We start from the raw sequence: 21,325 nt of genomic DNA, 5'->3' as shown, positions 1-21,325 counted from the left end.
TGGAAGTTAGTATGGAGATACCTCAGAGAACTAGGACTAGAGGTCCTGTTTGACCCAGCTATTCCCCTACTGGGGATCTTCCCAAAAGAATTAAAAGAATCATACCACAGCGATATATGTGCACCCATGTTTATGGTGGCACAGTTTGGAAACAGCCCAGGTGCCCCTCAACTGGAAACTGGATAAAGAAGATGTGGTTTGCTTTTTTTTTTTTTTTATAAAATAGAGTACTACTCAGCCATAAAGAACAAGAAACTAGAGACATTTATAGCTGAATGGATGCATCTTCAGGCCATACTCTTAAGTGAAATAAATAGGACACACGTGTAAATATCAAATAGTTTCTCTAGTGTGAGAAGCTGAAAGTGTAAATAAGAGTTAAAATGATTAAAATGAATAATTGATAATTTGAAATAGGAAGAAAGGTCTAAAGGGGTAGGGGAAGTGGGAGGGGAAAGGGAAAGGAAAGAAGGGAAAGGAAAAATGATGAGAAAAGAAAAAAATTGGAAGTGAAGTCTATGTAAATAGGGAAGGGTGGAGGGGGTGAAGGGCGCACAGGTAATGGGGAAAAAATAAGAACTAAGATGCATCATGTACAGGTACAGGCACCCAGTGAGACATGTAAATGTATTATATACCTAAAATGTACCAATAAAATTATTTAAGGGAAAAAAAAAGACCTGGAAGTTTGTCTTCTGTACCTCTGTGGTGAGCTCAACATCTTTATTTTTCCATCTAGTTTGTTCTGGGGCACGTTATAGTGAAGGCATCCTGATTGTACATGTGATACACCTTGTTTTTGAGGTCAATAAGATTTTTTGGACAGTGAGGAGTTAGGTTAGGAGGAATTTATACTATACTTTAATGAATGAACAGTCCTGAATGAAGGATTTTGGTAGTCTTTATCTCAGAGGGCCCAGGTGTGGTCTCTTTTAGGATAAAGCGGTTTGGCATTTTATTTTGTTCTCTTGCTTGATTCATCATGTAAGAGAATCACCGTGTGAATTATGTCGCAGTCTCTCCACATGATCGTATGGCCCCAGTTTCAGTAATACAGATCCAGTGAAGCACACAGGGAGGAGGGAGGGGTGCGGTGGGGAGTGGGCGTGTGCCTCTGTGTACAGTAGTGCCTTCCCTGAATAGCATTAAGCACACTGAATTTTATATGGTTGTCTCAATCTGCTTTGTTTATTTGTTTGTTTGGGTACTGGGGATTGAACTCGGAACCTTGGGCTTGCAAGGTGGTGGCACTACTGAGCTAAATTCCCAGCCCAATTGTCTCAGTCTTAGTTATGGGTTCATTCTTGTAAGGAGTCTGTCTATAACATCGACAGTCCTTGTAGCAATGATGCATGTCCTCCTCCAAAGGAATGTTTTGGTTATATCAAATTTTCTTTGGATCCTACAGATCAGTTCAGCCCTCAGTTTGGGCATGGAGATCTGGTTCCTTGTTCAAGAGCCAGACTCTGGAGCCCAGTGGACTGAATTGGAGTCCTAATGCAGCAAATGAACGGTATACATAAGTGTTTAAATCAGTGCCTAAACTGCATATTTAAGGTGTTCCATAAAAGTCTGGTTCAGCGTATAAATGCTTCACAATAATCTGTTGTTCCCTCTTAAAGAGAGTGGGTGGTGATGGTAAAGACTTACCCTGATCATAAAAGTTTTATTACTTAGTTAATATGAAGCATCAAGTAAGGAGACAAGGAAGTATTTTCGTTTGAGAGGAGGATGATAACATTACCCAAATAGGAAACCATAATCCATCTTTCTAAGTAAGCTGAATACAACAAAGAACTTACCTATCTCAGTGGCTCGGAGCAGTACAAACTTCTCTCTCTTGTATGTGTGGGACAGATTGAGTGTGGTCAGGCAGGACCGGATGGTTTCTCTCCATGTGGGGATGCAGGGATCCAAGCACATTCTATTTTTGTGGCATTGCCATATTGGAGTTCTTCATTTCAAACATGAAGTTAATGATGAGGGAAGGAGAAGGAAAAGGGGCAGAGAGAGGGAAGGAAGGAGGAATGGAGGAGGATGGGAAGGAGGAAGAAGGAGAGACAGAGACAGAGAGACAGTCAGACATTATGAGCTGAGGATTTTGCAAAGGACTTTAGAGGCCAAGAAGGAAGTGGGATGGTAATCACGGGCCATTTCCTCTCCCATTCCGCTCCCTCAAACTGGCCACAGGATTACCACTGACTTACTAGAGACTTGGGAAATCCAGTCTTCAGGAGTTCCCTGCAGTGAGAATTAGGACAGATGAGTATAGCTCTGGGACAGTTCTGGCACAGGGACGAAACAACATTTTCTGTAAGTTATTTAAAGAATTCACTGTAAACTGTACTGAAATTCTCTGTCACGGCCAGGACCAGCAGGTGACCAGAGAAAATTTACAAGTTGTTTTCCTTATTTCTCATTTTGTAAATTGCAGAAAGTGAGGGAATCTACTGAGATGTCTGCCTGTGAATATTTGTTGTTGTGCAGTTAGCACAAGGACTCTCAGGGAGTTTCTTAGTGGCTATCTCTGACAGGTTCCTGTTGTAGAGCAGGATTCTAGGCTTTACTTCCTGTTCGTCATCAGTAAATGACAAAGGCAAAGATGAGTCCCATTGTACATTGAAATTACGTGGGACAATCTTAGAGTGGGGTGTTTTCTTTTCTGTTAATAAGTATGAATCACTCTTGCGACCAGACCAGTATTTATCTCCAGGTCTGTGGGAGGGATGATGGCAGCTTTCTGTCTTGAATCACTAAATGAAGTGACCTATTAATAATAATTAACATATAAACAGTTGTTTTGAATCATAATTAGCCCATGCACAGATTGAACAGTTTACTTTGAAGAACAAACCTAGGAAGCATACAGCTGACATGCAGCCACGCTTCTCTGTGCTTTAGAGTTAGCCTATGTCCTGTAGCGTTTCGTGGTTCTGACAGTGTTTAGCACAGATGGGAAGTGAGGATGCGTTCTGGCTGTCACAGTAGCCTCAGATCACAGGAGCTGAGTTGGCTGTGGCCTATGCCACTTAGTTTCTACTGAGCCTTGGGCTGCCTGGGCATCTGTGGTAACAGATACCAGAGAATGAGTGGCTTAAACAGTAGAAATGTATGTTCTCATGATTCCAGGGGCTGCAAATCTGAGAACAAGGTTTCAGGAGGAGTGATTCTTTCTGAGGGCTTTCTCTCAGTCTTGTTAATGGCCATCTTCCCTGGGTCTTCAGTGGTCTTCCTCCCTGTATATGTCTCTACCCAAAATGCCTATTTGTAAGGTTGCCAGTAAGATTGTATCAGAATTTACCTTAATTACCTCATTTTAACTTGATTTGCAAAGACCCAGTCTCCAAATGGTTACATTCTAAGGGACTGAGTGTTAAAACTTTAGCATGCGAATTTGGGAGTTGGAGGACCCATGTCAGCTCCTAACAGGCGCTTTGCCCAGCCTAATTTTCCAAATGGGTTATAAAATGGTTTATTAGGGTTGTTGTGAATATTCAAAAGATGATGCATGTGATTACTTTGCGTAATACCTGGAATCTGGTGAGCACTCACTAAAGAGAACTGCAGTCATAAATCTTACGTCTTTGTCATCCGTTCCATTTCATGACCGAGGTCTGCCATTTTCTTAGTCTTCTCAGGCCCTCGGAGTCTCTGAGCAGGCTGGTGTCAACAGTTAAGAGGCTGATTGCCCAGGGAGGGTGGATGGAGTGGATGGGATGCTTTTGTGTTCAGGAGTGCCAAGTTGTCCTCAGTGGCTTTCACACATGACTACTGTGCCATAGGCTCAGATGTCCTCGTTCCTGTAGTGCCTTGTCCACTGGCTTTACCAGAATGAGATACACACTTGGAGAATAGTCTCTCCATGTCTGGGGCAGGACACAAGTGTTTTGTAGTATTAAGGATGTAAGTATTAAAAATCATACAGTTTGTCAATAACCAAAAGAATTATCCAACTTCTAGAGGTGTTGTTTAAGTAATGTGATGTTTGAAAGTGTCTGGTGTTCCTGTGATTAGCTATCCGTATTAATCATAGACTTGATAAAAATCGATGGAGTTCTTTCATGCTGGTATAGTAGCAAGTTATCATTTCAGGCCCTAGAAGTTGCCTATTTTTTAAACGCGTGCCATTTCTTCTTTCAACTATTATAAATGTTCCTTTGCTTTCACAAGTACTGGCACCTCACAGTTCTGGCTTGTGTTAAGTGGCTCTCCTCTAGGGTCAGAGAAAGGGTCTGGTTCAGTCAGGATTTACCAGAGAAACAAATATAGCACAAGGTATATAAATATATATGAATGTAGAAAATTAGCTCACAGTGGCCACCCAGTGTCGGGTGAAGAAAAGCCCAGAGGGTCTGTCCTCACACTGGAGGCCGAAGGATTTAGGTGAAGGCCTGGAGCTTACTGCAGTGTCCAGTGCCAGTCCGTATCAGGAGGCCGATGGGTCTGCTGTGGAAGGTTGAAGGATCTGTGCCAAAAGCTGAAGAGTCTGTTAGAAGGCAGTGGATGACATCCAGGGCGAAGAGTGGAGCTCCTCCAAAGGAGCAGCAGCAGCAGCAGCATCCTTCCTCATTTCCCCTTTATAACATCCAGGGGATGAGCTGCCCTAGAGTAGACCTTCTACACCCTAGGGCATGGAATTGCTGAGCCTCTTCAGCTAAGCTTCTCTTAACCAAACTTTTCAAGTTGGTACACTCTGTCAGCCATCCTAGGGTCCAATTGTGTGATCCCTGTTGTTAGCTGTAAAAGAAGTTCATGATGTGATGGGGAACGGTGTGACTGGCATATGAAGGGGGAGCCCGGTACGTCTGAACCTCAACCTGTGGTCTGTGCATCTCCACGTAGTGCGAGAAGTCAATCAATTTGTTGGACACTGTGTCTGGAAAATTAGTATGAGGAAAAAAATCTACATGTTTGGTGTCAGAAGCATTCTGAATAAATATAGCACAAGTATATATGAATTTATATGAAATAATATTTAACTTACCCTGAAATAATAGTTGTATCCAGTTTTTTATTACTGTAATAATTAAAACATCTTATTAGGGATTGATGAAACAAGCACTTCAGTGTTACCTAACTTTCCTATAAATTTACTTACCTTTCAGTTTAAGCCCCTCAAACAACAGCAAAAACAAAGAAAAAACAGTAGTGATAAAAGCAAGTGTCCTTCCCTTAGAGTTCCTTGTCCTGCGTTTCCACTGCCCTCATGGGCCACCATCTGCTAATATGGAGAAAAGTATGCGTCAGAGTCTCTGACTGATATCTTTTCTTCATTCTAGATCATTCTGTTGCTGTTGTTTGCTCATTGTATCTTTGGTTATGGTCCTCTTTCCTAAAAGTATTCTGCAACTTTGCTTCTTTACCTTTTCATTCATTCACTGTTTTTTTTGCAGAAAAGAGCAAGTTAGTACCCTGTATCAGAACATCAACCTCGTGGAGCCAAGACTAATCCAGCCCTATGAACATGTGATAGAGAACTTTATCTGGGAGATCAAACTTCAGAGCACAGAGATGGAACACCTGGCCATTGCAGTGAAGAGGTATTGAAGTCCTCCCTTTATGAGTGGCCCATGGGGTCCTTTAACATGTTCTCTGCCCTGGGTGATAAATGGACTGCACTGCACTGCATTACTACATAATGATATGGGTGGACCTTCTGACTTCTAACTAAGCCAGCACATGTTAAGTTAGGCTGTGATTTACAAGTGTGTGTGTGTGTGTGTGTGTGTGTGTGTGTGTGTGTGTTTATCAGTGGGTCAGTTTGATCCTTTTATAGCCACTGTTCAGGACCATTGATTAAATACAGAACAAGTCAGAGATTCATCTTACACCCAACTACTTAAAGCATGTAGGAAGCTTCCAGAGAAATTGGTGGGACTCCATTTGAAGCCTGGCCTTGTAACTTATGAGTATGAGACCCTGTGGGCATGTTACCTAATCTCCTGGAGTCTCATTTCCTTGCACCTAAAAAAAGAGACTGAAGTGTTCACATCCCCCAGGGTATGGAGACTCAGAAGATGACAGCGTAGGTGGAGCCCCGCCCTTTGTAACTTCCACGTGGTGGGTGCTCAGCAACCTGCCTTTCCTCTCACTGGTCCTCTTCACCCAGCCCTGCTCCCTAAACTGAAAACCAAAACACTGTTTAATCTCCTACTGTAATATAAGGATTTGTGTAATGCATACCTTACGTAGGCTGTCTTATTGCTCTTAATAGCCATTAAGTGTGAAAGTGAATTGATATGTGTTCTAGTCCAAGCATCAGCCCTGGAAGGACCACCCTTCTTCAGTACATTTTGAGAAAGCGGGGTATGTGTTTGTCACGTCCCTGGGTATTCTGCCCCACGTTTGCTTCCTGCATCCATGTGGTCCACTAGCAGTGCTCTCCAGGTCTCACCCAGAACTTGGAAACACAGACCCTATGATAGGATGCTCCCTGCCTGCTTGGGGGCGGGTGACAGCTTCTGGCCCACTTGGCTGTAACTTCTCTGTCTCCTTATTCTTTCTGTCAACAACATTCAGTGAGTCAGCTAACTGAAATTAGCTCACTAAGCCTTTGGAGTAATTAAAAGGACTTACAAATTAGAAGAGAAAAATGTTTTAAGATTTGGATGCTAAACAGGACCATTCTTGTAGTCCTGGAGTCAAGAGTTGAAATATTCATATGGGTTTCATATGGACATTTTCAGTACCTGTTGTCCTTAAGTTTGCTTTCTAGGGGGCTTCTAAGAGATAGTCCTCAGAACTCCAAATTCTGTAGGGAGTTCTTGGGTGTGGACTACTTAGTTGGCCTCCTTTGAAGTATGACATGCAGGCACACATGCTGATTCTTCAGAGTGTTCACTGGATGGCTGTTAGACAGATGGACATAGGCACATGCACAAGTGAACATGTGCACATCCACACAAAGACACCTGTCCCTGGGTCTGTTTGTCTCTCTCACTTTCATACTCCAGATTGTAGCACATATAAATTCTTCTTTTGGTCTAAGTGGTTGTTAAAAACAGTAAGATGTCTATGTAAGCAAGCTATGGCTTGTAAGAACTGTCTGTGTTAGTAAACCTACAAGGGAAGAAAAAAACAAATGGTGTTCTTTATGCTCTCATTGCCAGCCAGTTTACTCGTTACAGTGGAGTGGATTTATCACTTTATATTGCTCTGTGTTGGTGTCTGTCTCCACTTCCCTTTCTGTGCTCTCTTGGGGGACCCAGAGCCAGGCTGTCTCTCCTGAGCCTGGGGTCTCCTAAGGGGCTTTCTTTCTTTTGTTATTAGAGTCCTCACTGAAGTTTAAACACTTCTTATAGTCCTAGACAGTGGACCATCTCTTGCATTCCTAGACAAGGACCATTCCTGCTCATTTGCCTTTGCTTGAGGGAGACTATCAGATTTTCACACTGCACTGTAAACCCACTGTCCTGGAAAGAGTCTTGGACTAGGTGACGATAGACAGTCATAGCTCACTAGATATTTTGCTAGGAATTAGCAATTTTTGGCAAGCATTGTGTTGTTGATTTACACACATACACACACACAGTGTTGCTTAGAAGTGAGAAGCACAGAAAGCGTTCAGGATCAATCCCAGTTGTTTGGAACTGAATATCTAAAAGAATAACTAGAAAAAATGATCACAATGAAGAAAGAAAGGATGTATAGCCATTTTTTTAATAGTCTCAGATTTAACAACAAAAATGTTGCTTTGTAGATACATAAGTTCTAGACTTCAAATAGCAGCTATTTATAAACGGAAACTAGCTAACTTTCCAAAATTGGTTGACAAGATATCTTGGGTAACTAATAAGTAGGAAGTAAACAGGAGCAGAAAATAGTGATGGTACTCAAAATTTTACTTTGAAATCTCCTCCCTCACATTATTTGTTTGAAGTTTTATGTAGCAGACAAACTCATATACCCAAATTGTGCTGTGAAAGAGTAAGTTGAAAGATAGGATGGCAGAAGCAGCAGAGGCCCATCAAACTAGGAGATGGGAGGCCCTATATTTAAGGCCTGCCATCTACTTGTATTAACAGTGAGTTGTCATTGGTACAAGGGGTTGGTCGACTCTGAACCTTGTGGTGGCTGCTATCAGGTCACTTCTAGTAGAGTTGGTAGGCAAGACCTGTTCAGGTGAAAAGTTAGATAGTTGGACATGAAGCTCATAGAGAAGAAAGGAAAAATACATCTTCTCTGTCTTGGGATATCCCTCACTTTATGATGGTTGAAGTTTCACAGACAGTTGCTAGTGAAGTAAAATAACTGAAATGCCTCTTACCAATTTTTCTATTTCTAACTTTTCTTCCCCCTTCTCCAGGCTCTTTTCTTATGTTTTTATTTTTTGTACTAGCACATGTTTGCAATACATAATGACTGCATTCATTGTGGGGAGTTGATACATGTACATAACAACACACCTTAAATCTTTTTATCCTCTTCCTTTCTCCTCCCATCCTCCCTCCTCCTTCCTTCCATAGAGGTGTGATTTACTAATTATATTAACAAAAGAAACAAATTTTCTAAAAGGTAACTACACTTTTGGAAAATGATTAGAAATAATTGCTGAAATCTCTTTTTTTCTCTTTACCATATAGGATTGTGAATTTCACATCATAGAATTTTAAAATTATATTTAACCACCTTTTCGGCAGAGTTCTTTTCTGCAGGCTAGATTTGTAACTTACTTTTGATAGCAAACAAGAGTTTCAGAATTTATTGAGAATCTCCCAGTGATTTGGCAATTTTAACTATTCTTTGACACAGTTTAAGATCACTCAATCTAATTTATTTCCTTTATAATATCTATTTTTGATGTTATTTTATACCCAAATGATTGAATTGCCAATCTTATTACATGAAAGGGATGAGAAATGTGTGTGTGTGTTCTCATTTGTAAAATACAGAGTTTAGAGAAAGTTTCTCTTCCTGTTTCTAGTCTAGGTACACAATGAAAAGCTATGCCTCCTTTCAAATTTCAGAGCCCAGGACAAGGCAGCTATACAGCTGAGCGAGTGGGAAGAGGAAATGGATCAGAGGATTCAGGCTGCGGAACACAAGACCCGAAAAGATGTGAGTTTCTAGGATTGGCCATGAATGCAGCGGCAAATCCTCATGGAGTACCTTTTATTTTTTAAATTTATTTTATTTATTTATTTTTTTTGGTACTGGGCATCAAACTCGGGTCCTTGTGCTTGCACAGCAGGTGGCGAAACCACTGAGCTAAATCCCCGGCTGGAGTACCTTTTATGGCATGATCAGGGCGGGGCCTCAATCCACCTCTTGGTGTCAGGGCGTGGGCACAGCAATCCTGCGTTCCCATGAGGCTCCCAGTGAGTGGATTTTTCCCAGTGGTGCTTCTGGGGCACAGAGTATGGAGAGTTAGAGAGTATGAGCATGTAAATAAATAAGGCAGGTAATTTTCAAAAACTGACAAGTGCAGAGAAGAAATTTGTGTGTGACAGACTGTGAGCAGGGGAGGAGTCTGCTCAGGCTGGGAAGTCACAGGCCTCTTTGCAGAGAGGATCTGAGAGGTGGGGCTGGAGAGAGCGGTGTGGTCTTTACAGCTCAGTCTCACTGCCCATTTCCTCTGCCAGCTTTAAGTCTAGATTACAGTGAAATTAAAATCTTTCCATTTAAGGTGTTTCATAAGAGAAAATTATTATTGTAGGAAATCTTCATGATGAAAGTGGTATGCTGCCTTTGGTGATTTCCACTGAAAAAAATAATTCTCTTCTTCTCCTTATATGCTCAGGCAGTGTTTACTCCCAACAGAAAATAGACGTGTCTCTCTCTTCCAACTTGAAAATGGGATAATGTCTGCTAAGTGGTTTTAATGAGGATTATAAGCAAGATGATCTTTTTTAAAAATAAATTTTCTTTTATTTTATACCCTTCTCCTCTTAAGCCCCCTCCCCTCCCTATGTACAGAAGCTTTGTTTCCACTTCTTCCTTCTGTTTTCATCTTTTTCTTGGTCCTTCCTTCCTTTCTCCCTCCTCCTCCCTTGTTCCCCTTCCCATTGAACACTTTCTGCCCATTTCCAGACATCCATTATACATCTCAGTCCTTATTTCCACTTTCAGTTTCTCACGCCAGAGAAGCAATGTGGTATTTAAACATGTGTGTCTGATTTATTTCACATAGGAGTATGGTCTCAAGGTCCATCCATTTAGCTATAAGTGGGAAGCTCCTCCTTCTTTATGGCAGAGTAGTACTCCATTGTATAAAAAACCCACATCTTTATCCATTGTTTGTTTATGGGCACATGGCCTGTTTCCAAGATTTAGCTATTACAAACTGCCACGTGAACATGGGTATGCATGTATCACTGTTGTATGATGCTTTTAATTCTTTTGGGAAGATACCAAGAAGAGGTATATATAAGTGGGTCAAATGGAACCTCTAGTTTCAGTTTTTAAGAAATCTCCGCACTGATTTCCACAGTGATTGTACCAGTCTACACGCCCACCAACAGCATTTGTTCTCTATACTCCCACCTCTGCCAGCATTTGTTATTGGTTGATTTCTTGATAGCAGCCATTCTTTCTGGAGCGAGGTGGAATCTCAGCATTGTTTAATTTGCATTTCACAAATAACCAGTGATTTTGAGCATTTTTTCATATATTTACTTGTCATTTCTAATTCTTCATCTGAGAAGTATCTTTAGTTTGGATGCTCATTTTTGCATTAGGTCTTTAAAATGGGGATCTGATTTTTTTTTTTTTAGTTCTTTATATATTCTAGATAATAGTACTTCATCAGAACAGCTGGTAGAAACTTTTTCCCACTCTGTGAGTTGTCTTTTCATTCTGTTGGTGGTTTCTCTTGCTGTGCAAAAGCTTTTTAGTAAGATGAGGCTCCAGTTGTGAATTCTTTGTAGTATTTCCTGTGCAGTCTGGGTTTTGTTCATGAAGTGTTTTCCTACTCCTGTGCCTTCAATCATTCTACCTATTCTCTCTTCAAGCAGATTTAGTGTTTTGGTTTTGCTGTTTAGCTTTTTAATCAATTTTGACTTTTAGGTTAGTGCATGGTGAAAGACATGGGTCTGGTTTCAATATTTGGCATGTGGAAAGCCAGTTTTTCCAGCACCATTTATTTATTTATTTTTCAGTTTGAAAAGTTTTTTATTTTATAGCTAGAAGTTAGCTAGGCAAGTGCTGTGCCACTGAGCTACACATCTCCAGCCTCTTTCTCTTTCTTTCTTTTTTTTTCATTAAGTTTATTGGTATATTTTAGGTATACAATACAGTTACATTCATCATTGGGATTTTGTACCTTTACATGATGTATCTTGGTTCTTATTTTTTCCCCATTCCCCTGCCCTCCCTTCACCCCCTCCACCCTTCCCTATTTACAAAGACTTTCCGTTTTTTCCTTTTCTCATATTTTTTCCTTTCCCTTCTTTCCTTTCCCCTGCCCCTCCCACTTCCCCTACCCCTGTTTCACATTATCAGTTATACATTTTGAACCTTATTTACGCTTTTAGTTTTTCACATCAGAGAAACTATTTGGTATTTACACATGTGTGTCCTATTTATTTCACTTAAGAGGATGGCCTCAATGTGCATCCATTTAGCTATAAATGTCTCTAGTTTCTCATTCTTTATGGCTGAGTAGTACTCCATTTTATAAAAAAATAACATCTTCTTTATCCAGTCTCCCGTTGATGGGCACTTGGGCTGTTTCCAAGTTTTAGCTATTACGAACTGTGCCACTATAAACGTGGGTGAGCATATATCACTGTGGTATGATTCTTTTAATTCTTTAGAAAAATACTCAGCAGAGGAATAGCTGGGCCAAATGAGACCTCTAATCCTAGTTCTTTAAGGTATCTCCATATTGATTTCCACAATAGTTGCACCAGTGGGCACTCCCACCCACAATGGAGAAGGGTTCCTTTCTCCCCACAACCCTGCCAGCAATTGTTATTGGTTGATTTCTTTTTTTTTTTTTTTTGCTACCAGGGATCGAACTCTGGTCCTTGCACTTGCACAGCAGGCAACAAAACCACTGAGCTAAATCCCCAGCCCATTGGTTGATTTCTTGATAGCAGCCATTCTTTCTGGGGTGAGGTGGAATCTCAGGGTTGTTTTCATCTGCATCTCTTAAATGACCAGTGATGTTGAACATTTTTTTCATGTTTGTTTGCTGCTTTTACTTCTTTGTAAATGTCTGTTCATTTTAGATGCCCATTTTTGAATTGGGTCTTTATATTTGGGGCGTCTGATTTTTTTGAGTTCTTTCTATATTCTAGAGAGTAGAATATATCTACTGCTGTATGTCTGAGGAACAGCTGGTAAAATGTTTTTCCCACATTGTAGGTTGTTTCTTAGCTCTGTTGGTGGTTTCTCTTGCAGTGCAGAAGCTTTTTATTTTATTTGTTTATTTTTCTAATTTAATGTTATTGGTACATTTTAGGTATATAAAATAGTGACATTCCTCATTGGAAATTTGCACCTTTACATAATCTCTCTTTGTTCTTATTTTTTCCCCTTCCCCTGTCCTCCCTTAAACCCCTCCATCCCTCCCTATTTACAAAGACTTTGTATAGTTTAGCTTCCTAATCTTTTTTTTTTTTTTTGGGTACTGGGGATCGAACTCTGGACCTTGCACTTGCCGTGGCAGGTGGTGGAACCACTGAACTAAATCCCTGGCCCCAGAAGCTTTTTAATAAGATGCTATCCCACTTGTTGATTCTTTGTGCTAGTTTCTGTGCTACTGAAGATTTGTTCATAAAGTCTTTTCGCGTGCCAATGTCTTTGAGAGTTCTACCTAACTTATCTTCCAGCAAGTTTAGTGTTTCTGTTTTGATGTTTAGATCTTTAATTCTCTTAGATTTTAGTCTAGTACATGGTGAAAGATAGGAGTGTAGTTTTAATCTTTGGCAGATTGAAATCCAGTTTTTCCAGCACCTTCTGTTAAAGAAGCTGTCTTTCCTCCAGTGAGGATGATTGACTCCTTTGTCAAAGGTGAGGTAGCTAAATATGTTCCAGCACCATTTGTTAGAGGCTGTCTTTCTTTCAGTGAAGGAGTTTGGCTGCTTTGTCAAAGATAAGGTGGCTGTGTTTGGAGTTGTTTCTACATCTTCTAGTCTGTTCCATTAATCCTCAGGTCTGTTCTTGTGCTAGTACCATGCTGTTTTTATCACAGCTTTGTAGTATAATTTAAAGTCAGGGTTTGTGATAACTCCTGTTTGCCATTGTTGCCCAGAGTCACTGCTGCTATTCTAGGTCTCTTCTGGTTCCAAATGAATTTTAGGATTTTTTTCCCTAATTCTGTGAGATGTGCTGTTGGGATTTTGATTGGGATTGCATTGAATCTGTATAACAATTTTGGAAGTATGGCCATTTTTCACTGTATTGTTTCTTCCTATCCAAGAACAAGGGCTATCTTTCCATTTTCTAATATACTCTGCAGTCTTTTCATTTGGAGTATGGTCGTTCTCAATGTAGAGGTCTTTTGCTTCCTTCTTTAGATTGATTCCTCGGTATTTCATTTGTTTGGATGCTATTGTGAAAAGTATTGTTTCTCTAATATCTCTCTCCATGAGTCTGTTATTCATATACAAGAACGCTATTGACTTTTGAGTGTTGACTTTGTATCCAGCTTTGCCACTGAATTTGGTTGTCAAATTTTGGGCTATCAAAAAGTCTTTTGGTGGAGTTTTTTGGGTCTTCTATGTAAAGTATCATGTCATCCGCAAATAATAATTTAACTTCCTTTCCTGTCCTTATTCCTTTTACTTCTTTCTCTTGTCTAAGTTCTCTGGCTCGTGTTTCCAGAACCATATTGAACAGGAGTGGTGATAGTGGACATCCTTGTCTTGTTCCTGTTTTTAGAATGAAAGCTTTCAGGTTTTCACCATTTTGTATGATGTTGGCTGTTGGTTTGTTGTAGATGGCTTTTATCAGATTGAGAAAAAGACCATCTATACCAATTTCTGTAGGGTTTTTATCATGCGTGGGTGTAGGGCCTTGTCAAACACTTTTTCTCCATCTATTGGGAGGATCATATAGTTGATTACATTTATTGATTTGCATATGTTGAACCATCCCTGCATCCCTGGGATGAATGCAACTTGGTCATGGTGTATAATCTTGTGGATGATTTGCTGCATTCTGTTTGCCAGTATCTTACTGAGGGTTTTTGCATCTTTGTTCATTAGGGAGATTAGCCTGTAATTCTTCTTTTTGGTGGGATCCTTCTCTGGTTTTGGAATCAGGGTAATACTTCCTTCCAGGAATGAATTTCGGAGTATTGCTTTCAGTTTCATTGAAGAGTTTGAGGAGTAGCAGCGTTAGGTCTTCTCTAAATTTCTTGGAGTATTCAGCAGTGAATCCATCAGGGCCAGGACTTTTCTTTCTTGGTAATTTTTAAATTACATATTCAGTTTCATTGACTGATTTTTGTTTATTTAGAATTTCTGTATTTTCTTGATTCAGTTTTAGTAATTCATATGTATGTAGTAGTCTGTCCATTTCTTCTGTATTTTCCATCTTATTAGAATGCAGGCTCTTGAAGTAGGTATTGATGGTCTTCTGAATCTCTGCAGAATCTGTTGTAATTTCACCCTCTTCATTCCTAATTGCATGGTTTTGAGTCTTTTCTTTCCTTTTTTTGGATAAGATTGGCTAAGAGTTTGTCAATTTTATTTAATCTTTCAAAGAACCAGCTCTTCGATTCATTGATTCTTTGTATTGTTTTCTTAGTCTCCATTGCTTCAATTTCTGCTCTGATTTTTATAATTTCCTCCCTCATACAAGCTTTGTGCTTGACCTGCTCTTTTTGTTTTTAGAAGCTTGAGATTTAACATTAGGTTGAGTATTTGAGCCCGCTCCATTTTCCTGATATGGCAATTCACTACTATAAATTTTCCTCATAGAACTGCTTTCATTACATCCCATAAATTCCAGTATGTTGTATTGTCATTATCATTTAATGTAGAAATTGTCTGATTTCTTCTTTAATTTCATCTGTGATCCATTGATTATTCAGGAGGGTGTTACTTAATTTCCATGTGTTTTTGAAGTTCTTGTGGTTTCTTTCACTGTTGATTTCCAATTTCATTGTGCTCTGGTCTGATAATATGCATGGGATTATTTCCAGTTCCTTTGCATTTACTTAAGCATGTTCAGTGATGTAGTATTTGGTCTGTTTTGGAGAAAGTCCCATGTGCAACTGAGAAAAATGTGTATTCTGATGTTGTGGGGTGGAGCATCCTGTAGACATCTACTAAGTCCATTTCTTCAAATTTTTGGTTAAATTCTAATATTTCATTGTTGATTTTTTTTGTCTAGTTGATCTCTCTGTTTGTGACAGTAAGGTATTGAGGCCCCACATTACAACTTAAATACAATGATCTTGGGCCGGGGATTTAGCTCAGTGGCACTGTGCCTGCCTTGCAAGTGTAAGGTCCTGAGTTTGCTCCCTGGTACTGCAAAAAAATATAAATAAATAAATAATAAATAAATAAATACGATGATCTTTAAAATGTGCCTAGAACAGTACCTGAAAGAAGGCGGGCACACCATGGCTACGATTGCCTGACCCTTTTCTGTGTTTCAGTGTCCTGTTGATTGCTCAAGTTTTTCATTATCTATGTTTTTATCACACATATGTCCTTAGGTCCTGTCTCTTGGAAGTTTAATAACTCTTTGGATGTCATCTTCCATTGAGTAAGTAGTTCAGAGTTCATGGCTAAGCATTAAAACAATGGATAGCCTATTCGAGCAGTTTCTTTATTGGAGTTCAGAAAGAGTAAAATCTTTGTCTTTTTTTTTCTTTCCATACATTGTATTTAATATGTGTACTCATTCATTGGTCAGGTCCTTATCAAGTATATGTGTTAATCTGTTATTATCTCATTGCTCTTCCAAAGCTTCCCAGATTAGTTGTTGGTAGTGGGTATATTACCATGGCACCCACCTCTTACAACTTCATGCTTTTTTTTTTTTTTTTTTTGGTACCGGGGATCGAACTCGGGTCCTTGTGCTTGCGCAGCAGGCACTGAAACCACTGAGCTAAATCCCTGGCCAACTTCATGCTTTGTTAATGTTAACCTTGTCCATGGTTTTCTGACTTTGGTCTAGGAGTGGAAAATCCACGGCAACCACACCACCCTTTCTCTACCCCCACAGTGATGGCACAGGCGGCCAGCCATTTGCCAGCTATATGTGGTCTCTGATACCTCAGCATGCTGGTCCTAAACCTACCGTCAGCAGCCAAGCAGCTTTGGTTCTGGGAGGAAACCTCTTCCAGCTCTTCTGTATTTACCTCAGACCCTTCTAAATGGACTCTGCAGTGACATGTGCTCTTTCACAGAAGACTTTTCCTAATTGCCCTCTGGTCAGCATGGCTCCACTCAGCTCCTGAGGGTCTTCACCCTACATGCTGGCTAATGCTCATGGCTCTGCCTTTGCTCCGGCTGTTTTTTTTGGAGTGTCACCCCTCTCCTTTTCACTGTCCTAAATTTGGAGATATTCAGAGAAAATCTTGTGCTGCCCTTGGTGATCTTTCCTATGTTTGAATGTAGGTATATACTATGAAAACATCTCTGCAAACAAGAGCATGGATGTTTCCACCAGAAAAGTTTCTTCAGGACCTCTTGTTAACTCTTCCTTCCCCCTTTCTTTTTCTCTCTTTACCAGAAAACTATTGTTTTGTCACTATAGATTCTTTTCAAGTTTTTAGAATTGTACATAAACGAAATCATACATAAATTTACATAAGTACATATATTTAGAATTATACATAAATGATCCTATTTTTTTGTCTGTCTGGATTCCTCTATTCAACATAATTACTTTTTGACCCTTATGTATCAATATTCATGGTTTCTTGTAGCTGAGTAGTAGTCTGCTACGTAGATATACTTCAGTTTGCTTATTAATCCATCTGTTGAAGGTCATTTATTATTTCCCATTGCTAGCTATTTCAAAGTAAGGTTCTGGGAGTATTCATATACAGGAATTTAGATAGGCTTTTATTTTTATTTCTCTTGAGTGAATTCCTAGAGTGGAAAGGCTGGACTATTTGCATAGGTGTGTTTTTGTTTTTGTCAGACTCTGCCAAACTGATTTCCAGAGTGGCTGTGCCATTATACAGCAGTGTATGGAGTTCTCTTCTTCAGCATTCTAATTGGGGTGTAGAGGAATCTTTTTACTGTTTTGAGTAGATTTCTCTGCTAACTAGTGGTTTTGATGATCTTTTAATCTGTTTTCTTTATTATATCTTCTTTGGTGAGGTTCTTGTAAAAAGATTTTGCTAATTTTAAAAAATTGGTTATTTTCTTATTACTGAGTTTTGAGTTTTATATATTCTGAATGTAAGTCAATTACCAGATACTGATACATATAAATATTTTCACCCAAACTGTGACTTGTCTTTTCATTGTGCTAACATTGTCTCTTTTTTTAGATTTTTTTTTTCAGTACCAGCAATCAAACTCAGGACCTTGTGGTTTCTAGGCAGGCACAGTGCTGCTAAGCCACATCCCTGGCCCTAACATTGTCTTTTGTTGAAGTCCAAGTTTCCCATTTTTTTCTTTTATGGATCATACTTTTATTTTAAATAATGTTTTAAAATAAACATGTTTTATTTAAAAAAAATCTTTGACCAGTCCATGATTTTTGATGTTTTATTGTGTGAAGTTTTACATGTAAGATGTTTTGTATATGGTACAAGGTATGGATCAGTGGTTTTTTTTGTTTCGTTTTTTTTTTAAATGTAGTATCCAATTGATCTAGTACCTGTTGTTGAAAAGACTATTCTCCGCTGAACTACTTTGGACTTTGTCTAAAATCAGTCTAGTGTATTTGTGTAGATTTATTTCTGGGCTCTCTTTTCTGTTCTATGGATTGATTTGTCTGTCTTTATACCAACAGTAATACCTATTACTTTATAAGAAGTCTCGAAATCAAGTGGTATTCGTTCACTCTGTTCTTTTTCAAAGATTGTTTTTATTTTTAAAAAATTCTTTAATTTCTATTAAATTAGCTTATAATTTTCTAAAGAAAAAAAAACCCAAACCAAAAACAAGTGTGCTGGGGGTTTGATTTTACTTCATTGCATCTGTAGATCAATTCATAACCATATTGAATATTTATTCTATGCACAGGTGTAATTTATATCTATTTACTTAGGTCTTCCTTACAGCAATGTTTTATAATTTTCACTGTGCAGATATTATTCATCTTTTCTTAAATTTTATTTCTAACATATCATTTTATGATGCTATTGAAAATGTTATTTTTTTAAATTAGTACATATTAGTTATACAAAATAATGGGCTTACTTTTGGCCTGTTTGTACATGCACATACCATACTTTGATCATGTCTACCTCACTATTAATCTTCCCTGAAAAAATTTAAACTTTTAATTTCTAATTGTTCTTTGTAAATATATAGAAATATAGTTGATTTTTGTGTATAACTTTTATTCTGTAGCATTGTTTACATTGTTTACACTCAGCTTTTGGTAGATTTTGTCAGATTTTTAGGTTGATGATAGTGTAATCTCTGAATAAAGACAGTTTCACTTTTTCTAATCTTGATGGTGCTTTTTATTTTTCTTATTGCATTGGCAAGAAGAGTAAAAATGATGAAAGTAGTAATTCTTGTATGTATTTAGTCATTCAGTGTTAACAAGTACAATGTTAATAGTATATTATGCAGATTCTCTTTACTACGTAGAAAAGGACCCTTTCTGTTACTTGTTTGCTAAGAGTTATTATTGGGGAAAGGATGTCGTATTTTGCCAAATGCTTTTTCTGTGTCTATTGAAATAATCATGTATTTCTTTCTTATTTAAAACATTAATGTGATGAATTATATACATTGATTTTCAGTGTTAAAATGATCTTCCACACTTGAGTTAAATCCCAGTTGATTATGATGTATTATTCTCATTTATTGTTGGATTCATTCTGCTAAGTTTTAATTATTTTTTCTGTATTATAATTATAGGAAACTGTAGTTTTCTTCTAATGTCTTTGATTTTAGTGTCAGGCTCATTCGGGGTCTCATTGTCTCATTAAGTCACTTATGTGTTCCCTTCATTTCTGTTTGCTGGATCTTTGTAAAGAATTGATCTGAATCACACCATTCGTTACCTACCTTACCCTAATAACCTCCTGTCTGAGATCCCTGTGCCTGTCTACCTCTTGCAGGTTAGGAATGAAATAGACTGATGATATTGTCCCTAATTGAGCTCTGAGTAAAATATTTTAAAATCATACACGTTGTTGTGTTTGGGTTTGTGGCCATGAATTCAAGCAGCCTTCCGGGCATTCATATGAACTTAGGTTCAAGTTGATATTAATGCCGGGAAGGCTGCTTGAATGGACACCTCAGGAGGCCACAGCTTCTCCATCCACCTGTGAAATGGGCAGTTCTCACCTCCTCATCCGTAAGGTTGGGTGAAGGTAAGGTAGTTAAACTTTTTAAAAAAGTTACCATTTGGAAAAATGTTGCCCTTCTGCTGAACGTTTCAAATAGGTTATGTAATTTACATGGATTATTTCATTTATATGGATCAATTTTCATGAAATATTTGATTTACTTGGAATTTTGTCTTTACATATATTATTTAACTGATGTCGATTGATTTACTTGGATGATTTAAATCCAAGGAAAAGGCCCTACCTTTTCCTCCATTCACTTTTCCCTGTTTCTTTTCCTTCCATGTCGTTTCTTGAAATTATCTTTCCCCCTCTTTCCTACTGGAATGCTTAAGAGCATCCGTTTACACTGTCCTCTCCCCGTCCCTGCCTCCAGTATCTGGAACCACCCCTCTCAGTAGAAACTTGCAGAACAGGGGACCCTTTATCGGCAAAGGGCTATTAGTGAATGCCAGTATGCTGAATCTCACTGGTTATTAACATAAAACTGTTTGGATAATGGATACTGGATATAAGATAAGTACTTTGTTAAGAGAAAAAGGACATTTAGAAATATATTAGCATGGGGAGCTTTTGAATGGCAACCCCTATTTTTCCACTTTCTGCTTCAAGGGAGCTTAAAGGGACTCATTTGAATTTGAGAAGTACAGTTGTGTGTTGCATGGTATCTCATCCAACAACTGGCTAAATTTACTACAGTGGTTCCATTATCCTCTCATGATGTCATGTCCATCTTAGTTTGTATATGTGTGCTTTCTGATGTTCACACAACGAAAAAATCACCTAAGGACACATTTCTCAGATTTTATCTCTATTAAGCAACGCATAACTGTACCAGCCTATGAAGAGGCACTTTGCATCGAAATTTGCAGTGATGCAATTTGCAATTCAAATAATGCATAAGCTCTAGAGAAAAGGTATATTCACTACACCTTAGTGAGTCCTGAGCTGTGAAGATTCAAACAAGCATTGCAGCTCATAGTTATGCAATATCTTTTAATAGCTAATTAATTGCCATGCTGTGGCACCCTATCACAATGTAATAGTCTTAGAGGTTATCACTTCAAGGCAGTGTGTATACGTAGACTGGAATTCTACAGTTCTGAATTTGTGAGTTTCATTTCCAGACCCACTGCATGTCTGAAGCATTCTGTTTTCTTCCTTGCCCTCCCTTCTCACCCTTGCTGTGTGGGAGAATTCAAGAAAGATTTTTTTGATGCAGAATGCTTCTCACCTATAGGCTTTTAAAAGCTATTTAAAAGGCTGAACCTATTTAAATAAAAAAAGTCTATATTTTTTCTTTTAGGAAAAACGCAAAGCTGAAGAAGCTCTCAGTGACCTCAAACGTCAGTATGAAACAGAAGTAGGAGACCTGCAGGTGACCATTAAAAAACTAAGAATGGTAGGTATGTGGTAGTTAGACTTCTAGGAACACTCTCAGGACCTCAATGTGTCTAAGCAATTAAACTAAAAACATCTGGAATTATACTGAAAAGGCAGACAGAATCAGATTTCAAAGTCAAGTCTACTCCTTGGAAAGATGGTTTAAGGCACCCACGTTCCTCTTCTATTTCCAGGACCACCTGTCTTTCTTGTAGAGCTAATAAATATTTCTGATCCCTTGAATAACTTGTTCTACAAACCATACTTTACTTTGCTTTGCTCAGTCTTCACCAGCCAAGTGCCGCAGGTCCCCAGTGCCCAGTGGGCTATCTGCTCTTTGCCATAGAGACACTGGCAGAGAGTCCTTTGTCATGCATTTCTGCATCCCTACCCCTAGCTCACTGCAAGGTCTGTAGCAGTGAATATTTTTTAAATGAAAGGAATATACTTTCTCTAAGTAGAAAGTTCCAGATCTAGGGGAAGCCTCATCAGCAAATTCCGAGAAAGAACTTGTGGAAATATAAAGAGGTGTGATTGGGTTTTAGTTTGGTCTCTGTT

The 21,325-nt window shown here is 38.8% G+C and overlaps 1 protein-coding gene across 3 annotated transcripts in view; it reads left to right on the top strand.

Annotated features, from left to right (window-relative positions):
* Positions 1–21,325, top strand: part of Rasef (RAS and EF-hand domain containing) — an 81,858-nt gene that overhangs the window by 26,282 nt on the left and 34,251 nt on the right. For all 3 annotated transcript variants that reach the window (XM_021242746.2, XM_004862569.3, XM_021242745.2), the window contains exons 2-4: positions 5,394–5,540; positions 8,967–9,057; positions 20,691–20,786. In XM_021242746.2, coding sequence (XP_021098405.1) covers positions 5,394–5,540; positions 8,967–9,057; positions 20,691–20,786 — 334 coding nt within the window. The remainder of the gene's footprint in view (positions 1–5,393; positions 5,541–8,966; positions 9,058–20,690; positions 20,787–21,325) is intronic.

The sequence above is a fragment of the Heterocephalus glaber genome, unplaced genomic scaffold (genome assembly GCF_053883595.1).
Source record: "Heterocephalus glaber isolate CG9 unplaced genomic scaffold, H.glaber_assembly_v1.0 deba00001481, whole genome shotgun sequence".
In the NCBI taxonomy this organism is placed as follows: domain Eukaryota; kingdom Metazoa; phylum Chordata; class Mammalia; order Rodentia; family Bathyergidae; genus Heterocephalus; species Heterocephalus glaber.
This window is presented reverse-complemented; position numbering and strand designations above follow the sequence as displayed.